The 27,368-nt window shown below is 47.0% G+C and overlaps 1 protein-coding gene across 9 annotated transcripts in view; it reads left to right on the top strand.

Annotated features, from left to right (window-relative positions):
• The window catches only part of PALM2AKAP2 (PALM2 and AKAP2 fusion), a 450,166-nt gene that overhangs the window by 212,444 nt on the left and 210,354 nt on the right, over positions 1 to 27,368 (top strand). For all 9 annotated transcript variants that reach the window (XM_032860820.1, XM_032860821.1, XM_032860824.1 and 6 more), the window contains one exon: positions 26,553 to 26,667. In XM_032860820.1, coding sequence (XP_032716711.1) covers positions 26,553 to 26,667 — 115 coding nt within the window. The remainder of the gene's footprint in view (positions 1 to 26,552; positions 26,668 to 27,368) is intronic.

The raw sequence follows: 27,368 nt of genomic DNA on the forward strand, positions 1-27,368 counted from the left end.
TAAGTCCAGACAAGATGGACATGAAGCTTTTTACAGGCAGCTGGGGAACACAGAATTATACATGGGAACCATCAGTTGCACAGTGGTGGGAAAGGTCTGATCATGGAAGTTCGGAAGCTTCTAGAGGAGCGTATAAGGGGAGGGTACTTCACACTCAGGTTAGGGAGTGTAGGTAAGACTTCTTAGTGAAGGAGATGTTCGAGGAGAAATGCTTTTCAGGTATTAGACAAGTGATTTTCTCTTTTTCCATCCCATCCCATCCCTTTCCATTCCATTCTGTTGGTTCTTAGCCAGGATGTAAATTCTATGAGAACAAGGACTTTATTGGTTACCTCCTATATTGGTTTTCTGGGGCTGTTATAAATTACCACAAACTTGGTGGCTTCAGACAACAGAAACTTACCTGCTAACCATTCTAAAGGCCAGAAGTCCAAAATCAAGGTGTCTGCAGGGCTGTGCTCCCTCCAGAATCTCTAGGGGAGGAGCCTTTCTTGTCTCGTCCAGTTTCCAGAGGCTCCAGGTGAGCCGTGGCTTATGGCTATGTCCCTCCTGTCCCTGCCTCTGTCTTGTATGGCCTTGTCTTCTCCCTGTGTTTTCTCCTCTTCTGCCTCTTGTAAGGACACTTGTCATTATAAGGTCCATCCAGTTAATATCAGATGAGCTCATCTGAAAACCCTTAAATTAATTGCATCCACAGCGACCCTTTTTTTTTCCAGATAAGGTCACATTCGCAGGTTCCAGGGGTTAGGGAGTGGACTTAGGCTTCTGGAGGCCACCATTCAACACACAACACCCCCCTGTGTGTATCCCAAGGACCTAAAATTGTGCACGATGCCTAGTAGGTTGTTTTATAAATATTTTTCAATTTAACTGATCTACATTGGGCTTAGACCATCCATAAGACTGTCACGAGGACCCTAACCAACACTCCCATGTCGAGACGGTGCAGAGCTGTGGTGTGGGGCCTGAGCATCAGCATTATACTTCCTGGGGTCAAGGCCAGGGACTCCCCTTGCCTCCTGTGAGCTCTTAGGCAAGTTCCTCTACCTCCTCTCTGCTTCAGTTTCCTCTCCTACAAAAATGAGATAATAATAACGAGGTGAACTTTCCTGGGTGGTGATGGTGGTTAAATTAACGCAGGCAGAGTGCTTAGAAGGATCTAGGATTGGTACCCAAGAGACTCTAGCTAATCCCCTTCATTATTTATCAATTATTATTACTATTTATTAAAAATGAAACTGCTGTGACAATGTACCATATGTAAATAATCCCAGCTGTTGGATTTTACCAGACCCCCGCTCCACTCTCAGAAATAGCTGAGAGGGATGCCCCCCCACCGCCCGCTAAGCTTAGCGCGCTGTCTCAGAGGTCAGCTGCCACCAGACCTGCAAGTCCAGTGGCGACTTGGAAGTGCCAGCCCTCACCGCTGACAGATCCAGAGCCGTGGAAGGAAGGGGGATGGGAGCACAGCCATGACAATGGGATGGCTGCTGCCTTACAAGCTTGAGAAGCAGCTTCTGTCCCCAGGGCTCCTGCCCCTCGCCTCTCGGGTTCCCTCCTGCCCTGTGATCAGCTCCTGTCTGTTCCCCTGAGGCCCTCAGCAGGAAAGCCAGGGCTGCTCCGCCTGACTAGGCGCTGTCAGCTACAGGGGGTGATGATAAAGAAGTAGGACAGTATGATAGACGGATTGGAGAAGAATCCAGATCAGGTGTGGGGCAGACTTGGTTGAATAGGGTCAGCAGCAGGAGTTCTCTCAGCAGGAGGATAAAAATAAATAAATAAATAAAGGGGACTTTGTGTTTTCCAGTTGCTTATTAAAAAAAAAAAAAAAATCGGAGCACCAGGGTGCTGCGGTCCTTCAGTGTCCGACTCTTGGTTTCAGCTCAGGTCAGGACCTCATGGTTGTGAGATCCAGCCCCACGCCAGGCTCCGAGCTTGGTGTGGAGTCTGCTTGAGATTCTCTCCCTCTCCCTCTGCCTCTCCCACTCATGCACATGTTCTCTCTCTCTCTCTCTCTCTCAAATAAAGAAATAAATCTTTAAAAAGAAAAAAAATCATCTAGGTTGTCTGAGTGATGCTCACCTCAGGTCCCTAGGAGGCTTGCTTTGTTCAAGAAAAATGACTAAACCCAGTGTTGTTCAAAGTATGGTCCACGGCTGCTTCTTGTCAGACAACTGTTCATTACCAGTCTATGACAAGATAAGGACAAAAATTGCCAGTTTGGAAGCTTTAATGGCAATTTGATATTGCCATGGCAACCGAGGACGGGGGTGGGGTAAAGGGTTGATCAGTGGACCTGTCTCACCAAACAGGCTGGTCTGGGTGTTGTCTCACTCCCGTGGTGAGTGGCACGCATTGTGAGTCAGGTGCGAGTATTGGTGTGTGAGAGGTTGGGGTTGGTGGCGGGGAGCCCTAGTCCCTGACCACAGAGAGTCTGACAAGTCCTGCCCCAACTCAGATGGCGGAGAGATGATGTGCCTCTAAACCACATGTTTTGCCTGAATGTTTAAATATTGTCATTGTCCTCTTTGGCCATGATTTATCTTTAGATTTAGGAAAGAACTGGGAAGGTCCTTAGAATAGCCCCTCCTCACACTTCTCACCTTCAAGGTGAGGAACCCGAGGCCAGGCAGACCACAGGACTCCCCGAATGACCCCGCCAGCCAGTAAACTCGAGCTCCACGCGGGTCCCCCGTGCTCTTTCAGAGCTGCCGCTCTTTTCCTGCAGCCAATGCAAAAGCACATTTTAGTCCCTAACAAGGAATCACAAATTCCAAATTAATACCCCAGAATGATACGGCTTTTTCGGGTGCAGCCGGTTTACAAACACAGCTCGGGCCTTCCGCACAGGGTCTTCTGCAGGTGCTGTGGTCTGTTCTGTTCGGGCAAAGGATGGGAATCCAAGACACTGACATTTTAATCTTAGCCACCCAGATGTCTTGGTTTGTGATCTTGAGAAAATCAGTTAAGGTCCCAGCTGATTCTGTAAATAGGAACAGCAATAAAAGTTGCTTTCCTTGGGAACATGCTAAGAATTTTCGTCAGGCTATAAAAGGAGGCCCAGAGAGACAGTTTGGTCCAGGAAGGCAGAAGTAAAACTTGGCTCTTCATTCTGGAAGACTCTCCATGGTTTAAATAAATCATGTGAAGCCAGGGGGGAGGGGGGAGTCCCTTGTCAGTTGACTTGTTCAGCCCTCTGCCTTCAGGTAGGACGACACTTATGCTTTTTCTAAGTGATGCACATTTCTCCTATTTTTCAAGAAGGGAAAGTTAAGTAGCTTTTCCTTTGGCAAGTGCTGCCACGGTCACGATAATATTAATGGAGCCAGTCGGGGAGGAAGTCCAGCTTCCTCAAGGCACAGTCCCTGCAGATGGAGGATCAGAAGGGAGAGCCTCCTATCTCAAGGATGACGGCACTTAGGTTCTAAGTGTGTCCTATGTCGAGTGGAGTCAGATGCAGTCCTGATAGAGAACATTATTCAGATGTCCTCAGGCTTTTCTTCAGATGGTATAATTTTACTGGCTTTCAGAGGCCCCCGCTGGAATTTTCCCCAGCCAACTTTTGCTTCACTTAGTAATTAGCTCCAAGGTCATTTTGTCACTCCTTAGATGTGAATCCCATGCTAATAACAGGTGATGGGGATTTTCCACAAGGTTTAAATATTCACCACTCAACCTCTTAGCACAGAGCACAGAGGCCAGCCTGGCATCCTTCACAGGGGACAGAATGGTGTGGGGACAAGAGCAAACATCCCCACTGGTTTCGAACCCTGTACTTCCCCACCTCTGATGGCCTCAGACTGATTACTTCGTGTTTTGTATTTCAGTGTCCTCACCTATTAGATGGAAATTTCATAGCACATACTTGGAGAATTGACAAGCTAATACATGTAATGAGTTAATACATGTAAATATGCTCAAAATGGCATCCGGCAGTGATGGTAGATGACCTTGTCTATTGTGACCCCAAATCTGTATTTGCTTTGAGCAAATGGAATGATTCTCAGACCAAGTGTTTTCACTCTCCATTTATTAGAGGGGGGTTTAATTTGATTCTCAATTATGTTCCAAATCGCACTCATTGTGTTCAAAAAAGAAATATAGATACATAGTTGTGGGTTCTTCTTTTGGAGGGGGTGTGGGAAGGATTCAGCATTGTCATCTTAAAGGTGACCTTCGTGCCTCACTCTGCTCGTCTCTCACCAGAATTCCACTGTGTTCGCCACCGGCTCGTTCAGTAAGACAAGGGGTGTAGAGAAGCCCACTTACTGTTCAGATGAAGTGTCCTTTAGTCACAGGATTATGGGAATTTGCATTCAAATAAATTACAGGTAATCGCATTAACAAACCAAAAAAATTGTGATTTGGTAGGGTAAAATATCATTTACTTACAAGTCCTATGAAACCTGTCTGTGATTATCTCAGATCTCTAAAGAGAATTCATATGGATACACCTTTTTTTTTTTTTTAATTTTTAAATTTATTTTCAGCATAACAGTATTCATTGTTTTTGCACCACACCCAGTGCTCCATGCAATCCGTGCCCTCTCCAATACCCACCACCTGGTTCCCCCAACCTCCCACTCCCTGCCCCTTCAAAACCCTCAGATTGTTTTTCAGAGTCCATAGTCTCTCATGGTTCACCTCCCCTTCCAATTTCCTCAACTCCCTTCTCCTCTCTAACTCCCCTTGTCCTCCATGCTATTTGTTATGCTCCACAAATAAGTGAAACCATATGATAATTGACTCTCTCTGCTTGACTTATTTCACTCAGCATAATCTCTTCCAGTCCCGTCCATGGTGCTACAATACCCAACTTTTGTAGCACCATGGACGGGACTGGATATACCTTTTAAAAAAAAAAATTTAAACAAAGAGGTCACATAAGCAGTGGTACCCTACTTCCTTTGCAATAATTATATCCTTCATACCTTCCCCAGGTCATAGCGATATATCAAGGTCAAGCTCCCACTATTTCAAGTAAAAGTACCATTTCACCTATGCACACAGAGTTGCATACAGACTCCTGTTTTTCAAGTTTTCTTTCCATACCATTTTAGAGATGAGGACACACATTTCAAAAGTCCTCTCTTTCTGAGCTATTTGAAGATATATTTTTGCAACGTGCTAAATTCATGGTTCTGCTTCTGTATATGTTAGAAATATCTTTTTGCCTGGACTCGTTTATGTTCACATTCATAGAGGCCAGTAAATGTTTCCTTTATTAGGATGGACTCAACATTGCTTGTTGAATTATTGGACCTTTTAAAAGCCCATCAAGAGATTAAATTTTAGGAATCTTGGTAAAAACAAGACAATCTGGGTGAACGAGCCTAGGAATGTGTAGCTGACTTGGGAACAGCCATTTCTTAGTGGTATCATCTGTTCCCAGGGCTTTCGAAATGTGTTCTTTCCTCCCACTTTCTTCCCCCTGAGCTATCCATACAGCCACCCACCTCCTGTCTGTACCCATTTGGATCTCTCCCAAACACCTAAAACTCGGCATGTCAGATATTGAATTGTTTCCTTTCTCAAACTGGTTCCCCCTCTTTGGTTCTTTGTTTCATGCAAAAGCACCACGGTGCACCCAGTTACCCAAGTCTAAAACCAGGACAGCATCCTTGATTTCCCTCCTCATCTTGACCCCATACCTATTCAGTAATTTCATATCACAAGTATTTTTGGAATCCTTCCATTGTTTCCTGTACACTCTGCCGTGACGCGAGTCCAGGCCACCATTATCTTTCAGGTGGATTGCAGCAACCCTGTCTCACGCCATCTCTCTGCCGCTGGCATTGTGTCCTACCCCAAATTCCACCCAGCCACCAGAAGTCTCTTGCAGAATTTCTATCTGATGGCACCGCTCTCCAGTTTAAAGACCTTCACCCGTTCCCCTTGGACTTTAAGATAAAGTCCAAACTCCTTATTATGGCTCAGAGAACCATTTATGATATGGCTTCTGCCTACTTCTCCAGCCTTATCTCCCATAATTGCCTCCTCTTCCTCCCATTGCTGGCCACCCCAGTACTCTCTGCAGCTCCTTGGAGGGACCAAGCTCTCTCTGGGTCAAGTTCTTTATACATGCTGTCCCTTCTGCCAGGAACACTCCTCAGCTCCTCTTTACTTGGCTAACTCCTACTGACCCTTCAAGCCTCAGTTAAGACTCTACTTACCCTGAGCCTTGAACACTGGTTCAGTGTCTCCTGTGGGCATTTTTAGCCCAGAACTTGCTGTATCGTAACACACGTGAGACTGTTTTTTGCTCTATTCTCCTCTAGCTTCAGTTTCCTGGAGGTGAAGAGCATGTAATGTTTACTTTTGTATTCACAGATCCTAGCACACTGCCTGGGACAAAGGGCTTTCACTTATATTTAATGGAAAGGAGGAAGACAAGACTGAAGGCAGCAAAACAACACACTCACAGTCACTCTGAGAATAAACCCTAGTAATTCTCTTTGCACAGGCATTTCCAACTGCAGCTTGGGCCTTTGTGTCTATTCCTTTGATTGACATGTAATCATGAAAAGGAAAGAGACTATTTTCTTGACAAGGCTTTCCTTTACATAGAAGTATGGACAAGTACTGCTGTGAACAAACATCCATGCTCACACATGATTGCTCTATGGTGGTTGACATAACATTCATCTGGAACAAGATTATTAAAAATATGTTCATTGAGCATCATACCTAGCAGTGGTAAGGTGTAGGGATTATAGAAAAGAGGACTGAGTCCTCTCCCCTGCCTTTATGAATCTAACAGTCTAGGTGCCTGATGGCTGGTGTGTACATATGGCAAGTGCTAGGATATATCATACTTGTTCTCAACATAGTTCGGAGAAAGGAATGATCATTGAGGGGCTTAGGATTTGGGCTTTCACTCCAGTGGGATTTCTAAGACTGATGGATTCACTTAATAATCTGTTATTGAATATTTATGATGGAGGCTGAACTAAGTTCGAGATACACAAATGAAGGTAGACACAATTATTTATAATCCACTCAGTTAAAATGGGAGACAACTCTTCAACGTCTCTTAACTTTGAATATTCAGAAATTTCCAGAAGCTTCTGGACTTAGGTTTCTATTGGTCTTGAATTTGATGTTAGAAGGTCCCCTTCCAAGAAATATTTATCACCCAGAGAGGGTTAACTTTGACTCTAGACAGTACACTATCGTCCTAACCCAGAACCTTTAATACCTGAATGTTGTGAAGCAGTCATGGTTCCACTTCTCAAAAATAAAAGATAGTAGGTCAAATTTAATATGCCTTGATTCAGTAGAAGGAAATTCCAGGCTCGTGGGAAACAAGCTATGAAGGCTGTGTTGGGATGGGCACTGAATGGCCGCCATTGAGATGCAGCAGAGGCTCACGGATATCATTAGATACTAGCAGACTGGAAAGTGGGGACCCTTCCTTGACCTCAATGAGGCCTTGGCCCCTTACAGCCACATGTTGGGTCCCAGCTCTAGAGCTGGGCTTGAGCTACTAGATGATGTAGTCATTAGATACCATGGCCACAGGCCTGCTGGAACAGAGCTTAACTGGCGAGGCCAGCTGGCTGTCATGGATGCTCCATTTTTACCAAGCTCATTTGGCTCTTCACAGCTCAGCCACCTGTTGTAAACAGCTGAAGGGGGCCTGGCTCCATTGGGACGTTGTCACTATCTCTGGTATGTTGTCCCTCCCTGGGAAGAGAAGGGTGTGTGGAAACAGGGAGGACAGTAAACAGTTGCTTCTCTCCCAGAGTCACTCTTTTTGTCAGAGGCAACGGTCCAGGCATGGCCAGGCACGGGTGGTCCTTCTGCATGGGATCTGCCATCGCTTTGAAGAAAGGATAGTCTCAGACCTAACCATAGCGGCAGCTCTGCAGAAAAGACTCGAATAGCAGGCTGGAACCAGATCACTGAGGGCTTTGAACGCTCAGCGGAGGGATTTAGAATTTATTCTAGAAGCCATGGAGCATGATTGAAAAGTTTCAGAGCAGGAGAGTTGTAATAAACCCAGTGTTGCAACTAGAGGAGGAGAGGGGTAGGCGAGTCAAGGGTAGACTGGGAACCAGCTGGGCACGTGGCCAGCATAGGTTGAACTGAGCAGGCTAGAAGACATTCCACCGACACAAGATGGACTAGGACACAGCACAGATGAAACAGGTCACTCACCAGTCCCGTGATCCTCACTCACACCTGGGCCAGAGGAGGTATTGCAGGGGCTGGCCAGGGCTCTAGAGACTTCCCAGGCAGAGGCATTGCTACACCATGAAGGAAAACTTCCAATCTTGGAACCACTTTTTGCCCAGCCCGATTGTGCATTTTTTTTCTTTTTTAATCTTGGCAATATCGTGGGCCTGGATAGAATTCTACCAGGGGTTCTCATCAGGGATTCTTCTTCTCCCCCAGACCCTGGGGTTCCAAAGGCTAAGCTGGGGTTTGTTATGGAAGCAGTGAAAAGAGTATGTTCTTTGACATCAACTGAACTTGGTGTGAATCTCGGCTTATTAATTGCTCGGGCCCTTGGGCAAGCTACTTAACCCATCTGCAAAGCAGAAATCAATAACAGGGATCTCATTTGGCAGATCTCATTTAACTTAGGTAATATATGTAAAGCATCTAATCAGTGCTGACTGCATAATGGGTTCCCAGCTCCTGTTGGTATCCTTTTGTCTTTCTTTTCTAACACAGAGTTTGTCCTCTGTGGATCCTGTTTCCCTCCAGCCAAAGGCTGAGCCATGATGGGAGGGATGTCGTCAGAACAGCAGCATCCTTCCTTATGAAGTCAGTTCAGCCATACCTCATTTTACTTGGCACTGGCTCCCAGAAAGACTGTAGAGTGAATTACCATTTCAGTGCAGGAAAGTAGCTGGATACCCCAGGTCTAGTCCTGCTTGTAGTCCTTTGTTCGCTGAGATATGTCACCACTGAATTCTTTTATATACGTTGACTCTGAGTTTAATTCATCTGCCTGTGGAGCGCGTCTATGAACTTACTCGGCCTCTCCTCAACAAGCACTCACGTAGAAGCCCGCATGACCTCATCACAGAGCCTGGTTGTCTCTCCCCAGATTCTCACCATGCGCTGGGCCCTGGCTGGACTTGGAAATTCAAGATGCTTATGACCAGTTAGTTCTGGCGGAACCCTCTGTCCAGAAGGGAGTACAGTTATACCCTTACACTGGCCCCCATGAGGGGAGAACTTGAGGGAGAAAGTATGCACAAAGTACAGGCCTTGCCTCAATTCCACAGATAGCCAGGGTCTACTTTGTGCAGGTCCTTCTGTTGGGTATTGGGGTTCCTGAGATGACACATGCTCAGACTCTGTACTTCAGAGAACTTCATGAAGTGAACTTCATGAACCTCATGGCTAGGTGTCATTCCTGGCCTTGGTCACTGAGTTACCAGATGTACCGGGGGGAAAGCTGCTCCTTCAGGGAAGTGTTGCACCCCCGAAGGGAAGGACCAGGACGCACAGAGTGGAGAAGTGTGCTAAGACCGCCTCAGAGAGGGAGCCGCCCTCCGGGGCCTCACTCCTACTTTGCAGCAGTGGGAAGAGCCATGAGCCTCGGGGTCGGTGTCTAACCCAATGACTGGCCTTCAGGACACTGTGGACACTGTGCTGGGATATATTGAGATAGATATTGAGATATTGATATATTGATATTTTGATTCCCAAATAACCACACAGTACCAAATCTCCAGAATGACAGCAATTTCCTCCTGGAAGCTTTATCTGAATTCCCAAACTTACTACCTTAGTTTGTGGTCTATGATGACTATCACCTGCCACTAGATGGCGCCACATGCACACACAAGCCCCTTCCGCGGAGAGCCCTTGAAGTAGTTTTTCTGGTGTTTTGTTTTGTTTTGTTTTTAAAACGTGTACACACACATACATACAGGCACAAAATCTTAACTTTCACCATCTTTGAAGCTGATAACAAATTTACTAATTTTCCTTTTAACATTCAAATGCTAGAACTTACATTCTCTGGAAAATTGGTTTAACATAAAAAATCTGTGGGTGTTCTTAGATCCTCTGGGCCATAAACTACATGATTAAGAAAGAAATTAGATTTGAATATCTTCTATTAAATAGTATGTTTTGGTTTGCCTTGTAAAGTAATCCACACAGTGTTTAACAGAATAGTCTTTAAGTTCAAGTTTTTTTAGTAATGCTTACTTTAAGCAATAGTCTTTAAGTTCAGTTTTTTTTTTTAATAATGCTTACTTACTCCTTGACAGGAAGTGTTCTGAGATATTTTAAATGGTTTTTTTTTTTTTAAAGATTTTATTTATTTATTTGACAGACAGAGATCACAAGTAGGCAAAGAGAGAGAGAGAGGGAGAAGCAGGCTTCCTGCTGAGCAGAGAGCCCGATGCGGGGCTCAATCCCAGGACCCTGAGATCACGACCTGAGCCGAAGGCAGAGACTTTAACCCACTGAGCCACCCGGGTGCCTTGAGATATTTTAAATGTTAACGTATTAGTCTTCATAGTGAAATTAGCTCTTCTATACCCGTCATTATAATCATCCTATAGACAAGGGAATGGAGAAGAAGAAAAGTGGGGAGCTTACTCCATGTTTCAACGAGGCTAATCGAAGTCCTGATCCTGGCTCCTTGGCACTGCATCCTGCTGCCTCCCACTGGCCTAAAACAATCAGGAGGGGCTTAGCAGAAATCCAGTTGTGGGTGGCAAGAAAGATAATCAGATTCTGACTTCTCTTTTTTCCCTCCTTTCAATTTTCTTCTTGAAACCATAGAAACAAAACAGTGTCTAATTGCTACGAAAAGAACTTTGTGTATTACACAGATGTCTGCTACTGTTATTATGGGGATAGCTTGGGTTTTGTGGGAAGGTAGAAGTCTCAGATGTGCCCAGGAGTTGTGTGGTCCTTCCCTCATTCACCCAAAAAGTTATTTATTTGGAGAACTCCCACCCTGAGGTGCCTGTGTCAACAGTGAATCCGCCCTGCCCTGTCACAGCTGAGCGTTACCATGAGGTTTCCCTGCGCTTTCAGCAGGTAACTCGCCCTTGGCCTCAGGATCCAGAAATACCAGACAATGGTAGGAAAGCTCCAGAGGTGGGACAACAGCCAAAGGGGAAGATGGCCAGTGCCGCCCCTGCATAAGCCAGATCACCAGCACGAGGCAGATGGGTTTTTAAATCATTATTTTGGAACACAGTGTACTACTTCAGGATCCAAGAGTTTCCATTTCAAATGGCCAATCAGATCATCCCTCCAACAGAGGGCTTTAGCTAAAAAGCACAAGTCTCTGGATACACTTTAAAGGGCGTTCTTCTTCCTTGGACCCGACGTGAGCCACTTTGGTGTTGCTCCTAAGAGCTTCTCCAATTTGGCTTAAGCAATGCCGTCCGAACTGGGCTTTGATCCCTAGGTGTGAATCATTCTGTGTCTGGAGGTTCTTTCTCCTTGGCAGCCTCTTGGTATAAGGAAAATTCTGTTTTCCTTCTAGATTTGAAAACTCAGCAGGAGACATCATTCTCATTTGACTTCTTCATAGGCTAGCTGGTGAGAAACAGAATTCGGGCTGATAAGTCTGCAGGGATAGAGTTCATCAGAGAAAGTATGTGTGACTTTATTTGTAGTTCCTCGAGTTTTTGTCTCAAAACCTCATAAATAAAGGTGGGATGCCTGACTTTCTTTATCCTCTGTAGGGCCTCCTTGGGACACTGGCCCACGCAGCAGCCTTCTGCCACGTTTCTCAGAGCTCTGGCCAAGGGGGCTTATCCACCAAGGCCATTCCATTCCTAGCTGACCAGCCTCTGGGGCAGCGGGGGCATTCATGAGCCAGAGATGGGAATGTAGCTGTTTTTGCCTCAGAACCCTCTGTGCCCCTGGGGCCCCATAGGGCTCTCTTGATGGCATTTGGACAGATTATATTATATCTGCAAGAAAGAAAAATGACAGGAGGGCTGTCAGAGGGACTCCTGTGAACGTGCCAAGGGAAACCAATAGTGCGGAAGCACTTTGTACCTGCAGTCCACACAGGGCACTCGAGGAGGACAGTGTTCAGTGTTCACTCAACCTCCCCACTGTAAGGGAGAGGGGAAGCCTCAGCATTTGCCCAGCCCCGTGAGGATCTGTTAGTCTGTTACTCTGAGCCCTTTTCTGCTGCAGCAACATGGGGCCTGTGATACAGCTAATCGGGCTAAGGCCTGATTTCCCTTGTAGGAACTCATGGGTTTGAGACCATTTCAAAACTTGGAACTTCTTGGGGCGCCTGGGTGGCTCAGCAGGTTAAAGCTTCTGCCTTCAACTCAGGTCATGATCCCAGGGTCCTGGGATCAAGCCCCGCATCCGGATCTCTGCTCGGCAGGGAGCCTGCTTCTTCCTCTCTTTGTCTGCCTACCTCTCTGCCTACTTGTGATTTCTGTCTGTCAAATAAATAAATAAAATCTATAAAAACAAAAACAAAACTTGGAACTTCTTAAATTGGGGCCTCCAGGTTCAAATTCGTTTCTGGGGCAACACTGAACCAGAGACCATCAAAAGGGACAGAAATGCTGGCTTGGGCTGTATTTCCTCCCTTCCCCAAGATAGGAGCTCTCTGATACCTCTAATGGTTGGACGGTCACAAGGAAGTGGCCGAGAGAGGGGTGGGCGGGAAGGTAAAGCCCAGAGTCTCACTAACTCATATAGACTCTAGCCACTGGGCCACCACAGTCTACTTCTGGGCATAGTTTCACTATTTAATGTGCTCATCTGTTTCAGCCCAGGCTTTAGGGTCACACCAGTGCTAAAATTTGATTTAGAAAGACCTTGATGTCCTTGGAATATAAAAATCAAGAAAGGAAACCCTTTCTTGCTTTCCACAGTAGGTCTTCTCATCTCTTGCCTGGACAACTCCTAACTGGTCTTTATGGTTTCATCCTGTAGCTCTTCTACATATCCACATCCATTCTCACACAGCTACCAGAGTGATCTTTCTAGAACATAGCTGATCCAGGCACTCCCATAAAACAAACAGACAAGATATTTAAGTGGTTTTTCTGTTGCCTTCAGTATCAAATCTAAACCCCAGAGGTAGGGTTCCAGCACCACGTCATCCTGGACCTGACCCTTCCTGTCACCCTCTTCCCATCACGAGTACCTTTGGAGTCTGACGTCTTGTCTGACAGAAGTCCTCACTCCCTTGCTTGAACCCTCCTGGCACATTGGGCCCCTTTGTCCATGATATTGCCTTGGCCCGAAATGCCTTCTAAACACCCCTCTGTCTTGATACCTTTTCTTATCTCTCAAGGTCCCACTGACATGTTCCCAGGCCCTGAAATCCTGCCCTCCTGTCCCAGTCCCTCAGCAGTCACCCTGTCTTCTTTGCATTCCCATAGTCTTGTGGACCTCCAGTTTGAACTCTGCTGAGCAGGGCTGTGTAACTGTTCATACACTGGCCTCCCCATCCGATGATGACTTTTTTAACTGTAGAGACGCGGGCAGCTGTCACTGTACCTAGCTCAACACATCCTTGATGAGCGATGAGTGAGCGATTCAGAATATTTCATACCACCCCTCTGAGACCAAGGGACCCAAACACTGTGGTTTCTGCTCCAGCCAGCAACCACCCCTGTTTTGATTTCAGACCCTTTTCTCCTGGCCAGGTGCCTGATCTCAGAGTCTCCTACACCTCAGCCCGTAGCCATGACTGTGGCCGGTGGCTCCCGAGAGGAAGGGGCAGGGCTCCATGGCTGTGTCTCTGAGAACATACTGGAGAACAATAGCGGGAAGTGTGCAAGTGGGAAACAATCACTGGGCTCGGCCCATGTGGAGGCGCTTCCTGATTGGCTTGATTTGTTCTGAGCAGGAACTCTTAGAATAACTTTGGAATTATCCCAGTGGGATGACAAATTTCTCCACAGAAGAGGAACTGTCACCTGGTAAGATCAAGCATGGAAAACATGGTTACCAAAAACAAAAAACAAAACAAACAAACAAACAAAAAACTGCAATAAAACATAAGAGGACATCCCTTGAGGGAGATGGTTTGGATGTGTCAAGTCTCCCAGCCCCTCTCATGGCTCCTGGGGCCAGCCTCCTTCTGAGACGCCCCTTGAGGCTCAATTCACCTGTCACCTGTATCTTCCAGATGGAGAATGTTCTCTCCTCCAAGGCTCAGAGGCCAGAGGTGACTTCTGTCCTTTGTTGACCTGTCAGGCTGCTCATGGAAGTTCGGACAGTCGGTGGCCATAGGCAGCAGGGCCCCTCAGAACCCCATGCCTGTGGTAGACATTGATGGAGCCCTGGCTGTGTACACAGCACTCCTGGAGGCACTGTGGGGGGCGTAGTAATACACCAGATGCTCTTTCTCCTCTCAAGGAGCAGTGGTTTCCAGACCATGTTCTGTTCTGTGGGCAGGCCCAGCCAAGGCAAGGATGGGGTAGCAGAAGCAGGAGGGTCTCCCAGTCCACTCAGGCCTCAATCAGAGCCAACCTATCTGATCAAGACATTGGACAAGAAAACTCTACACCAATAAGAGGAAATACAACTGTTAGAGTAGGAACAGTTTCATTTGTCCTTGGAAGGAGGCAGCCCAGGACAGCCCAATACCTACCCTAGGCTCCAGCAACAGGCAGACCTAAGTTTGGATCCCAGCTCTGCCCCTCACTGTTGATGGGCCACCAGTTCCCCAACCTCTCCGAGCCTCCAACAGACCATCCAGCAAGTGCAGATGATAGAAATAGCTACTGTGCAGTTTGCAGACAACTGAATAACGCTTATGAACAACTTAGCACGTTGTCTGGCTCAGGGTAAATGCTCCATAAATGTTACCTATTGTTACCACTACTACTGTTGGACATTAAATAATTTTTTTCTGATGAATGACTCATTAAGACGCAAATTCAAGTATCCGGAAAGCTCAGTCAGTCTCCTCAGCATAACCTCCCATACAGATAACAGGCAAAAATATGTTGATTAGCCCCAGTCTGGGCATTGATAAAAGCTGTGGCTGAAGCCATGTGGGTCCACACACGTACACACACACACACACACACACACACACACACACATATAAACACACACACATGCTCTCTCAGGGGCTAATGGGGAACTCTAACTCAGCAGGAAAGCTATCACAGAGTGCTGGATTTAGACACAAACAATGAGTAAACAGGGATTTGGATGAGAGGAATGTGCCACATAAACAATTTTCACAATCAGATATGAAAGCCCAGATGCTTCCTGCATGAAGGGCAAACCCAGAGAGAATCATAGGGTGAGACAAAGTAAATGCTGAGACTCTCCGTCATTCTGGCCCAGTTCCTGCATAGCTGTGTACCCTGTACCTGCAGTTTTCTGTAGGTGAGCCCCAGAGTAAAGAACAGTGCATCACACATGCACACGTGTACATACACACACATGCATGCATGCACACACACATACCTGGGGTCAGGGGAAATGATCTATTTGAGATATATTTGAGCGAGTGAAAAGTCTAGAAAACACAGCAGTTCCCTCCTGCATTTTCTGATCTCAGAGAAAGCAAGACAAGTTGCTTCTCAGTCTGTTCTTTTTACTAAGTCTTGAGTTTCCATTAATTTGAATTTATTCTTTCAAGAATCATTTTTGACTGAAGGCATTGAGCCAAAGGGTCTACCTTGAGGCTGCTGCCAGTTGAGAAACAATTTACACATTCACTGAAGCGTGTCTTTCCTCCACCAGCATTTCTTGAGACTTTCCCTGAGCCCTGTTTCTTGCTGGATGTAAACTAGCTCGATGCTAGAAGCCATATTCGGAGAAAGCTAAAGAAGAGATGGTTATTCTCTTTAAGAGTTTTGCAAAAGGGAGTTGGGAAAGGAACCTCAAATCCATAAACAAGTGATTCAAATATGATGGGAGAAAATCGGTGGTAGAAATATGTCCACACGGGGTATCTGGGTGGCTCAGTGGGTTAAGCCTCTGCCTTCGGCTCAGGTCATGATCTCAGGGTCCTGGGATGGAGCCCCGCATCGGGCTCTCTGCTCAGCAGGGAGCCTGCTTCCCCTTCTCTCTCTGCCTGCTGTTCTGCCTACTTGTGATCTCTCTCCCTCTGTCCAATAGATAAATAAAATCTTAAAAAAAAAAAGAAAGAAAGAAATATGTCCACAGGATAAGGTGGCGAAAGGTATCAGGGACGACTTTCAGAAAGAGAGGCTACCCGAGCAGATTCTTAATGCGCAGTAATTACCCAGGGGACGGGGAATGGGGGGATAAGGCAGTTCAGGCAGAGGCAGTGGTAGGAGCAAAGGTGTTGAGGCAAGAAAGAGTATCCTGTGTGCATGGATCTTTAAGAAAGTCATGGTCCTGGAGATAAGTGGGAGGCTGGGAGTCTGTAGACTAAGGGACTTAGAGCAGAGAGCCTGTGAGGAGTTTCTAGCAGGGGGATGCAACTGGGGTGTCGGATTGGAGGGCGATAAGGCTCGGTAGGGCCAAAGAGATTGATGGGAAGGTTGCTGTAGGCATTAGGGAGAAAGAGGAGAGAGCTTTCACAGGACTGAGGAGGAAGAGATATGGAAGAGATTTGTGGGGCAAATCGGCAGGATTTAGTGCTGCTACACATGTGTGGTGATTAGCAGAGAAGGGCAAGTCGGAGGTCAAGATAACATCCAGGTTTCTATCTTAAGTAGAATGGATTGGGGGTGGTACCAGGAACTGAGGTAAAGGGGTGCCTGGGTGGCTCAGTGGGTTAAAGCCTCTGCCTTGGGCTCAGGTCATGATCTCAGGGTCCTGGGATTGAGCCTCGCATCGGGCTCTCTGCTCAGCAGGGAGACTGCTTCCGCCCCACCCCGCTGCCTGCTGCTCTGCCTGCTTGTGATCTCTGTCTGTCAAATAAATAAATAAAATCTTAAAAAAAGGGGGGGGGGAAACTGAGGTAAAGAATGCCGGAGGGAGGAACAGCTTTATGGAGAAAAATGAGTTTGGTCCCGCCTGTGTTGGGTTTGGAGTACCTGTGGACCATCCCCGTGGAGACCCGGCAGATGCAATTGCGTACAGAGGCTGGAGTCTAGGAGAGAGGCTGAAGGTACAGGTTAGGTAGAGGTCGGCATGTCGTGGGAATCAAACCATGAGCAGTGATGTGATTGGCCAAGGATAAAATGTCTAGCGAGGACGGTGAGCCAGATGAACATTGAATAAAGGCGGGAAGAGGAACACATCGAGAATCCAGTGTCATGGCCTCTGAGGGGGAGGAGGGATGGTCCACAGTAGTTTAAACATGAGAAAGCTAATAGATTCACCCTGAAGAGTATCCGTGAGGCTCCGCTGTTAGGACGTCCCAGACGGGAACAAGACCAGATACAACACAGTGGTGGGGGCAGAAAGTAGAGGGGAGCAAGTTGGACGGTGATGGGGATACGAGGGGTTTGAAGCAGCCGGAGGTGAGTGCCGTCAGGGGAATCTGGGAGAGAGATTTAGCAGTAACTCACACAGGATGCAGGGTCATAAGAAGTTCACCTATTTTTAATGTGAGAAAATTTATTCTTGTTTATGGACTAAAGGAAAGGAGGCATCTGGGGAGAGGTTGAAGCCATAAGGGGAGGGCGTAATTGATGGAGTGCCATCCCAGAGGAATCTGCAAGGTCAGGTGCACATGTAGAGGCACTGGCCTTGAACAGGAGAATCTCTGAGTCAGAGTCGGGAGGTAGAAGGCTGGATGAGACTTCTTTTCTCTTTTTACAAAAAGAGACGCTTCTCGGGCTAGAAAGGGTTTAAGCCACTGAGAAATGTATTGCTTTGAAAGGAAATTCATCTTACTGTCGTGTAATCAAAACTCTTTATTTCTGATGAAAGCGGCTCAGACAGGAATCACACCCAAGAAATCAGTGCTCAGCACAAGCTTGGACGTGATTTCCTGTAGCAAAAATCAACGTGCACAGATTCTGGTGGTGGGAGCCGTGTGATTCCAGATGGAATAAATACACAAGACAGGGGGAGATAGGCTGGTCTCTGTGGGATAAGGAAAACTTAGGGAGGGAGACATTTGCATTCATATTTATTTGGGATTCAGTTTGGTTGCACCAACGTCAGTAATGAGAAGTGTTAATATGTCCCAGCTGTATACTTAGATCAAGAGATAAGTCAATCCAATATTAATTTTTTTCTCAATGTATATACGAATTAGTGTATCTGGAGGGGGGAAAGTAGCAAAACCAAGCCAAGATTTAAAAAAACTTATTGAAAAGTACTATCTCCAAGTTAGTTTCACTATGGAATCCTTGAAAAGTGTGTTCTTGCCTTGTCTTGCTTTTCATTCACTCAACATATATGTACAGGGACCAAAACAATATATAGTCCTACATCTTGGTAAGTCTGTCCTCAGGAGTGGGGTGGTACAGATAAGGTTGGGTAGGGTAAACACATCTCTAACACTATTATCAGATGGTGTATATCAAAAACTTAACAGGGCTAGCAATGTTATGGTGGGAGGAGTGAACACAACAGGTTAAAATGACTTAAGAAAAACATTACTAAAAAGACAGTCTTTGGACTGGGTTTTGACTGTTAGGTATGTTAGATGGGGTTGAGAGTAGGGAGTCATTCCTGGCTTTTTCACAGGGCGGCGTATCATCTGTTCTGGCTGGAACTGTGGGGAGGGCATAAGGCCGGGAAGGGGTTAGAGCAGAGCATGGAGGGTGTAAACTTCCTGCCTAAGAAGTTTGGGTCCAGGAAAGACTGAATGGAGAGCAACCAAGAGTTTTTAACAAGGGAAAGGATATGAGCTGGATTTTAAGAATTCTTGATGGCACCATTCTCTTCTCTGCCATTATTTCTTTCTCAGGGATGACATGGAAAAAAAAAAATACGAAATGGACATGAGTTTCCACTGACACCTTGCAGTCAGGGAAGGTCCTGTTGTGTTATAAGGAGAAGTGGAAATCCTCTGTTTATTTAAGAGCCATTAACATTTTTTTTTGTCATAGTAAAATACCAAATGATCTGGGGTGATTCCAGATATGCTCATCTAAGTAAAAGGAAGCTGTTTCCTTGCAAATTGAGTCACAAATGAAAAATATTTGGGGAGTGCCATAGAAACAAATGTACTGTCTTCTTGAAATATGGAAAAGGAATTTTGTAGCATCTATTTGTGTGAAAACAAACAATATTCTTCCCAGTGCTCCACCGAGGATACAGAAACAGAGATTGAGGTATTGAGAGAGACAGAGAAAGAGAGACTGGGAAAGAGAAGGCAGGTGTGGGGGGCAAAGAGAGACAGGCTAAGTATTCTAAGAACGGAGGAGGGACCAGAGGATTAGGCCTCGGGCAGAACTGAGGACCCAGGAAGCAGGAAGTAATGGGGCACTCTTCAGAATCCTGCTGGGGGAGTATCTCCTCCTTGATGTTTCTCCCTTCTTGGGTCACTCCTCTCAAGAGGCAGACTGGGCAAGAGTTCAGGCAATCTCGGTTAGTTACATTTCTACTCCGTGGCTAGGGATGTGGGACCTTTTCATCAGTGAATGGTTCCACCAAACCCATGGAAGCTCCAGAAGGACTGTGGATGAGCTGGTTGTTGTTCCCAAAAGTCAAGTAGCGGGGATCCGGGGCAGGCACGGTTCACAGCAGCTGGGCCCCCCTTAGCCTCTTGTCACACTCACTTCTGAACCACATACTATGTGGATGTGTCTTCTGTTTCCATTGTGTAACTGCAACTTCATTGTCTTTGATGAGCACCATATTGTTAATTAAGTCTTATGTGTCCCGATGATCAGCTCAGCTGGAAAGTTGTTTCAAGTATACACAGACAGCAAGGACTGCCTCTCTCTTGCCTTAATTCGGGCGAGCAAAGGCTCTGAGAGTCAGAGTGACACAAACATCACAATCACAGCACACCAAAGAGATGCTAAGACATGGGTGATTATCCCTGAGCAAAACACAGGAACTGCCCTGCTGAGCCTTTGGCTGGGGCAGGGATTTGAGGTAGGGCCGTTGGTCAAGCACAGCTTCGGTCAAGCCCCATTGACAAGAGTTGACAGGCAGTGGTGAATTCCAACTTTGCCAATTGCTTATTCTTCCCTCCTGCTGCTGCTGAGTCATTAATGAGGCTCTGGGCTGTGATTAACTGTCCCCACATCGTCAGCAGACTTCTAAGAGCGTTCATTCAAATTCAACCCTAACGTCTTGAATGGGTTAGAACTAAATGTGGTTGCAGGTGAAGGGATCCCCGATAACGCTGGCTTAAACAAGATGCTCATTTCTCCCTCCAGTAAAAATCCACAGGTGGGCAGTCAAGACCAGTCTGGTGGCCATCTCTCTGAATTCCTCAGGGACCCTGGGCTGCTTTCAGTTTCTCCCTCTCCTATCCTTGTCCTCAGAGTTTGAGATGGTAGTTCGAGCTCCTCCTGCACACATGTGCGTTTCAGGCCGAATGATGAAGGAAGAGGTGAAGAAGAAAGGGCTAAGGAAGGTTCTAGAATCTTCCCACCAGGGCTTCCACTTACATCCCTTTGGCCAGAATACGCTGTACATGGCTACAAAAGAGGCTAATGTGGTCGTTATTCTGCATGGCTAGAAGCTTAGCTAAACCTTAGGGATCACACTGCTATTCGAGAAAGGATGGAAATCAGTGAACAACTAACGATCTCAGGTACGGGTTCCCTTGTGCTGGATACACAAAGATGTGGGCAGCCCTCCTCTCCGCTGAACACAAACATTCTTCCTGAGGTTCTTGTTCTAGGAGGTTGGCCAGACGGGTGCCCCACTTGACTGCTCAACTATGAACCTATAGTTCAAGAGAGGAGAACAAGATCTCTTAATTCGGCAGCCTAGCCATCTGCCCGCCTCTCCCGTTGTTCTGGGATAATTTACTGAGACTCAAAAGCCATGGCAATGAGCAGCCGTGTTTGGCCTTTCACGGTTTGTGTGTGTCACCCTGGCTCAGGTTTCTCAGTGGAGAGGAAAACTGTAAAGGTTCACTCCACTGGCTTAGAGCTTCTTCAGAAATAGACCTGGGCGCCTGGGTGGCTCAGTGGGTTAAAGCCTCTGCCTTCGGCTCAGGTCATGATCCCAGCGTCCTGCATCGGGCTCTCTGCTCAGCAGGGAGCCTGCTTCCTCCTCTCTCTCTGCCTGCCTCTCTGCCTACTTGTGATCTCTGTCAAATAAACAAATAAAATATTTTTTATTTTAAGAATTTAAACAATACCTTAAAAAAAAAAAGGAAAGAAATAGACCTGTGAACATTTCTTTACCACTCTTCTTGCCTCAGCTGACTCAGGGCTGAGTTCCTCCACGGGAAAGCCCACAAACCCCCCTTCCTCTTCTTACCTTACTTGTCTACTCCTCCCACCACTCCCCTCCCCACTCCTGGGCCCCAACTCATATCATCAATGCCCCCTGTCCCACTGGGTGGCAAGTTCCATTTGCCTGGGTCTTCCCATGTCCCAGAACGGAGCCCCTAGAAGTCATGGTGTTTGCTGAACTTGACCTCTGCACTTCCAAACAATAGCGCTCAGACAGTGAATGCTATAGGGAAATGAACGTCGCCTAAATCGGGGCACTCTGATCTGAAGGTCAGCGCTGCCAGAAGGGGGAATGGACTGCCTTTAGAGGTGGTGAGCTCCCCGTGCGGGGAGGATTTCAGAAAGGGGTAGGATGACTGCTGAGTGGCTTACCGCTCAGGGGCTTCATGTTTCTGAAAAGCAATTAGATTTCATGGCTTCCACTCCTCGCCTGACCTTCTGTGGGCATGAAAAATACATTGTGTTGCATTATGCATTCTTCAGGAAACCAGGGCAAAAAGAGGAAGCGGTCATAGGGAGGTAGTGGAAAGAGGTGGCAAAGAATACCAGTGCTCCAGCCAGACCACTGGGGTCTGAATCCTGGTCCCATGTTATCTTTGTGACCCTGGGCAAGTCAGGGACCCTTCCGCACCTCATTTCCTTCATCTGTGGACTGTTGTGAAGCTTAAGTATCTTAATGCTTGTAAAAGACTTAGAAACAGCGTCTGGCACGCAGTCAGCACTCAGAAATTATAATCATTACTATTGTTGTAGGACACAAGCAATAGATACGTAACCCACACAATATTAGCATTCTGAGTATCGTAATGATTATTCTCACCATCACTGATGGAGAAACAAAAACAAAGCATACCGCAGGGATCAGGCAAAGTCCTCTGCAGGCAGTAAGACCAGTGGAAGCTCATTTTGTATTGGTCTGTACTCTTTTGGAGTGGACAGAGAACCACCCACACGAAGGAAACATTTACTGGCTCCTGTAAGTAAGGTTAGAGGTGTAGCGGAGAGGGTCAGGGGAAAGAGTAGTTAGAGAATCCACGGCCCAGGGTCCCTCTCAGGCAGCCTCTTCCTTGTTGGAGCCTTGTTTTCTCCCACTGCAGAGAAGGGGAGGTCGGTCCTCCTCAGAGCCCTTCAGATCTGGTATTTATTTCTAGGCCAGACGAGGCATAGCAAAACGCAAGCACCAACTGAGCCGCGGGGAGGAGCCATGGGGAGGAGCCAGAAGGATGCGGGATAGAAATGCCGAGGACATCTCTGGGACCATCGTGCTGGGCCGTGTCAACTGGGGGTTAGAGCTGGCGGTGCCTGAAGAGGCCATACGAGGCCACATGCCCCTGGGTGAGAGCGGGGACACATTATATTCTGGGCCGTGGCCTGTGCTGTCTCCTTGGCCTGGCATGTCTTCTCTCATTCACCTGGTGAGTGCATCCTTCAAGGCTCAGCTCACATGTCACCTCCTCAGTCAAGCTTTTCTTACCGCCCTCTGGCAGTTGGAAATTGCTTTCGGCTGTGACCTCAGCAGGGCCTTAGACTCCTACAAATCTGGGGCTAACAGTCCAGGTGCCTTTTGAGTTGTCTTGTGACGTTATGTGTCTACCTGGCTGCTTTGGTCACTTGACTGAGGTCTCGGGAGCCGACACCGTGGCCGACCTTGCTCTCTGTCCATGAGGCTCTGTGCACGGCCTGATGGGATGAAGGTGCTTGCAGAAAGCTGGATGGATGAATGCATAAATGGATTTTGAAATGAGAGTGACTGATGTGCCTCACAGAGCCAGAGGTCTTTCGTATCTTCCTGCGGGGAAAGTCCACTGGGGTTAGGGGGACTGTGTAAGACCATCTGGCCATGATGGCAACTTTATCTCCGGGAAATTAAGCCTGCACAGGTGCAGTGTGTTTGCTCTGCTTACTGCCCATTACAGGTTGCTTTGTGCTCAGAGGAAACAAGCGAGCCGGTCCGAGGCTGCCCTGTGCACCCGGCTCAGCCTTAAGAGCCTCGATTAACCTGGCGTGTAAATTACACTTCCTGCCCATTCTTTATTTTTAGCTCAGCACTATCTACTTGACTCCTGCAGGCAAGACTGCCTTAGATTTCAGTCATGAAACTACAAAGCCGGAGCATCTCTAGCCCGGCTAGGATGACTCTCATTAACCCCACGATGCTCCGTTTCTTGGGACGCTCCCCAGCTCTGGGACTTAGGTTCGCCATAGAATGATGGTGGCCTGGGCCATTCAGTGCCCTCAGGACCTGGCCCCAGCCCACATGTGCACTGGTAGGGAAATCTGCTACTCGGACCGGACCTGCCTACACTTAACCAAACTGTCGATTTCCCATGTTCATCCCCTTTGAGGGAAACTCATTTGTTGTTACTGCAGAAGTTGAGTTTTTTCGCTTTCTCTCCCTCCCTTTCTCTCCCTCTGTCTCGCTCTCTCTGTCTCTCCCCTTTCTCAGTTACACAGTATCATGACCCAAATCTTTAGTGCTTGACCTATATAGCTGAGAGGTCTGAAACCCGTAGCGCCGGGGGCAGGCTATGGAGACAGTCGGTCATCCAGTGGGCATCCGTCCCCAGAGGATTCTTAAACACTTGGGGCTGCTTCACTGGGAGACGAGAGCAACTTAGAGTCAGCCTTTTGTAGCCCCCCTTTTTTTCAGCCAGCCATTCTTAACACCATTTTGTTTATTTTAGAATCCCTGGCTCCGAGTCCAGCCACACAGGGTCCGAAAGTGTTGGCTGCGTTGAATAGAAATCCACGCTGGAGTGTGTCCTTTTAACCCTCCAGGGACCCGGGAGAAGCTGGCTCCTTTCCCGTGCCCCAGTCTGTGAAATGCTGCCTTCTCAGCACTAGGTCAAAGGAGGGTTTTGGGTTTTGTTTTTTAAAGCCACTTATTGTTTTATTCTAGTTAGACAAGGAATATATGATTTTTTTAATTGGGGAAAATATTGAAAATTATGAAGAACAAAATTAAACTTCCTAATATACCATTATCATACCTAATATACCAATATACCTATATACCCGAAGGCAGAGGCTTAACCCACTGAGCCACCCAGGTGCCCCTATCTTTTTGTTTAGATGTCTGTGTCACTCGGCCCCGTCTCCTGTGGATTCTGTTTGCATCTCAGCCCGCGCACAGCCTCTCAAATCCAGGCTTGCTGAAGAACTCATCTTGGCCTCAGAAATCCTAGAGGTCTCATTTGGCTGAGCCACATCTTTTTGCAACTTGGTTTCGTTTCTTTGACTCTTTCGACATACGTTACATTGAGCACTTGAGCCTTCCAGCCCCACGATGAATGGATTATCTAGAGGGGGAGACGAATGATTTCTATGTGCTGTCGTGTGGGGTTGAGAGTTGCTGGACCTCAGCACTATTGAGATTTGGGGCCAGATAATTCTTTGTGGTGGGAGGCTGTTCTGGGCATTGTGGGGGTTCAGCAGCATCCCTGACCCCACTACCCACCAGATGCCAGGGGCACCGTCCCGCACTCTCCTTGAGTCGTGGACAACCAGAATGTCGGCACACATTGCCAGATATCACCTGGGGGAAAAAATCACCCTGGTTGAAAACCATGGCTCTAACATGGAGTAGACTTGAAAAGACCTCTGATAAGCCAAAATAATGTGCTAATAAATGAGGGCAGTGTTATTTCCTGGTGCTGCCTCTGTGAAAGCCTCATAGGGTGGCTGGTATCTGTGCTGAGACTTCAAGAATGGTTAGGGTTTTGAGATGGGTTTCTCGGAGGAGGGAAAAACGTGGGGCACGAATGGGCAAATAAGAAGTAGCTCTTGTCCAGAGTGTGGACCATGTTGGCACGGGAGGCTAGCTACTGGAGGCCACATAGGTATGGGAGGCTAGCTACTAGAGGGCCACCTAAGTTGTTATAAAGTCTTTCACTTCTACCGGGAGTGAAATGATAAATATATCTGTGTTTGTTTGGAGAGAAGATGATTGTACGTAGAGTTTGTCTTCATAGCCCAAAGTAATTGCTACAAAGTCTCATCTATCCACAGGTAATTTCTCAGATGTCCAGGAAGGAAACCTCTAAGGGCACAGTGTATCCCTAAACACACCCATGCTTGTAGCTTGGTGTCCCTTACCCCTCTGAAGATCTCACTCTGGACTCTTCCTCTTAGGTCTTAGTTGAACAGACTTGGTTAGCCAGTTCCCACCAGCAGATTAGAAGATGGAAGTGGGTGGTGGTAGGACAGATTCAGATGGGCACAGACTGCAGCAAAGCTTTCAGCATGGCAGAGGGGAAACTAAGAAACTAAAAGCAAAATTGAATAAGCAAACAAGTATGTTCAGGTCAAATAAATCTTTAGGCAGGGGAACATCCAACCCTTCATAACCCTTAGGACATTGCTGTGTGACAGCACCACTCTAGGATGCCAACTTACGCAATGTTTCGCAAGGCAGGAACTACGCGAGATACTACAGAACCCATGTGGTAAGAGGTTAACACCACGGTCAGGAGTAGGGTCTAGAGTTTGACTTCTGGCTTGAGTTCTTGCCTCAAGGCTCTGTAGCAATCAACTGGCCCCTTAACTTTGCCAAGCCTTACTGGTCTCATCCATAAAATGGGGATTCCCTACTCAGAAGGTCATCGGGAAAGTTAAATAAAATCCACTGTGTGAATTCTGAGCTCTGTTCTCGCCACGGATTTAGTACTCAATAAAAGCTAACATTTAATACTATCATTTCATTGAAAGAATTAGCGACTGAGACCTCTCCCAGATTGAAACTGTTCTGGAATATTCCCAGGGTCTCTTGTCAGTGCCCGGTTTTCCCTTTCAGAAAATACCTAGGATGGCCATGACAACTGAGAAAGTTCCAGTTGTCTCAGTTACACCCCCCCTCCCCCTTCTTTGGGGCAGAAGAGGACGGGCCACTGAGGGCGGTGACAGCAGGCCTGCAAGGATATTGCCCACTAGCCTGTGGCAACCTATTTTCTTTGAGAAAGAAGAACAGTTGTTCTGAGATGACTAGGAGAGTAGGAATCTATTTTCCTTCGGCCCTTATGCTCTATGCTATGTAAGAATATCTACCGCCAGATTAAGAATGGGCACACTAACAGAGTTCCAGGGGGACACGCCCGAGCGTATCACAAAGCAGTGGCACTGAGCGAGGGGCGGTCGCTCTGGGATGTTTTCCTTTGATCACTGTCTGCGACCTGGCAGACCTGAACACACAGGGTGCTCTGTGGGGTGCTCTGGCCTGGTATTACACCGGGAGACGGAGACTGCCAGAAAGTCACCCCACAGGAAGGAGCTGCTCTCCCGCCCAGGAGTGGCAGGACAATAAAGGACCCTGTTCTCTGTTTGTGTGTTTTCCAGGCTGGAGCAGGAAATACAAGCGCTAGAAAGTGAAGAGTCCCAGATATCTGCCAAAGAGCAAATCATCCTAGAGAAACTAAAGGGGACAGAAAAATCCTTTAAGGACTTTCAGAAGGTAAAAAAACAAACAAACAAATAAAAAACAAATGTGATTTCTCGAGATTATATCCCAGGGGAAGTGAGCACTAGCAAATTGGCACCAGTGGGGACAAGGCCAATTAGTACTGATGAGATGTCTGAGCCCCACACTCCATGATTTGCGGTGCGGGTGTGTGAGGACCTGGCCATCTCTGACCCTAACAGTGGCCTATAGTCAGGTGTGGGACCACCTGGTCTGCGGGGAAGCACAGACAAGAGTCTGTAAATCAGCCCCATCCACCTATTATCCAAACCCTTCATATGCCTGGTTCCTGAAAAGTCCTCTCCCCTTGGACTTCGGAATTCCTAAGCTAATTCTTTTTTTTTTTTTTTAAGATTTTATTTATTATTTATTTGACAGACAGAGATCACAAGAAGGCAGAGAGGCAGGCAGAGAGAGAGGAAGGGAAGCAGGCTCCCCGCTGAGCAAAGAGCCTGATGCAGGGCTCAATCCCAGGACCCTGGGATCATGATCTGAGCCGAAGGCAGAGGCCTTAACCCACTGAGCCACCCAGGCGCCCTCCAAAGCCAATTCTTATGAAGCAGCTTAGACCTGCTCCTTGTGGCTTCAATCTAAATCTCTCCTTTATAAAAAGGCCAGAGGCAAAAACCATATCCAACGGATATAAATACCGAATAAACAGAGTGTAAACACTATGGCAACAGGTGGTGTCCTGT

This window comes from Lontra canadensis, unplaced genomic scaffold, assembly GCF_010015895.1.
Source record: "Lontra canadensis isolate GAN:19392208 unplaced genomic scaffold, GSC_riverotter_1.0 scaffold19, whole genome shotgun sequence".
Lineage (NCBI taxonomy): Eukaryota > Metazoa > Chordata > Mammalia > Carnivora > Mustelidae > Lontra > Lontra canadensis.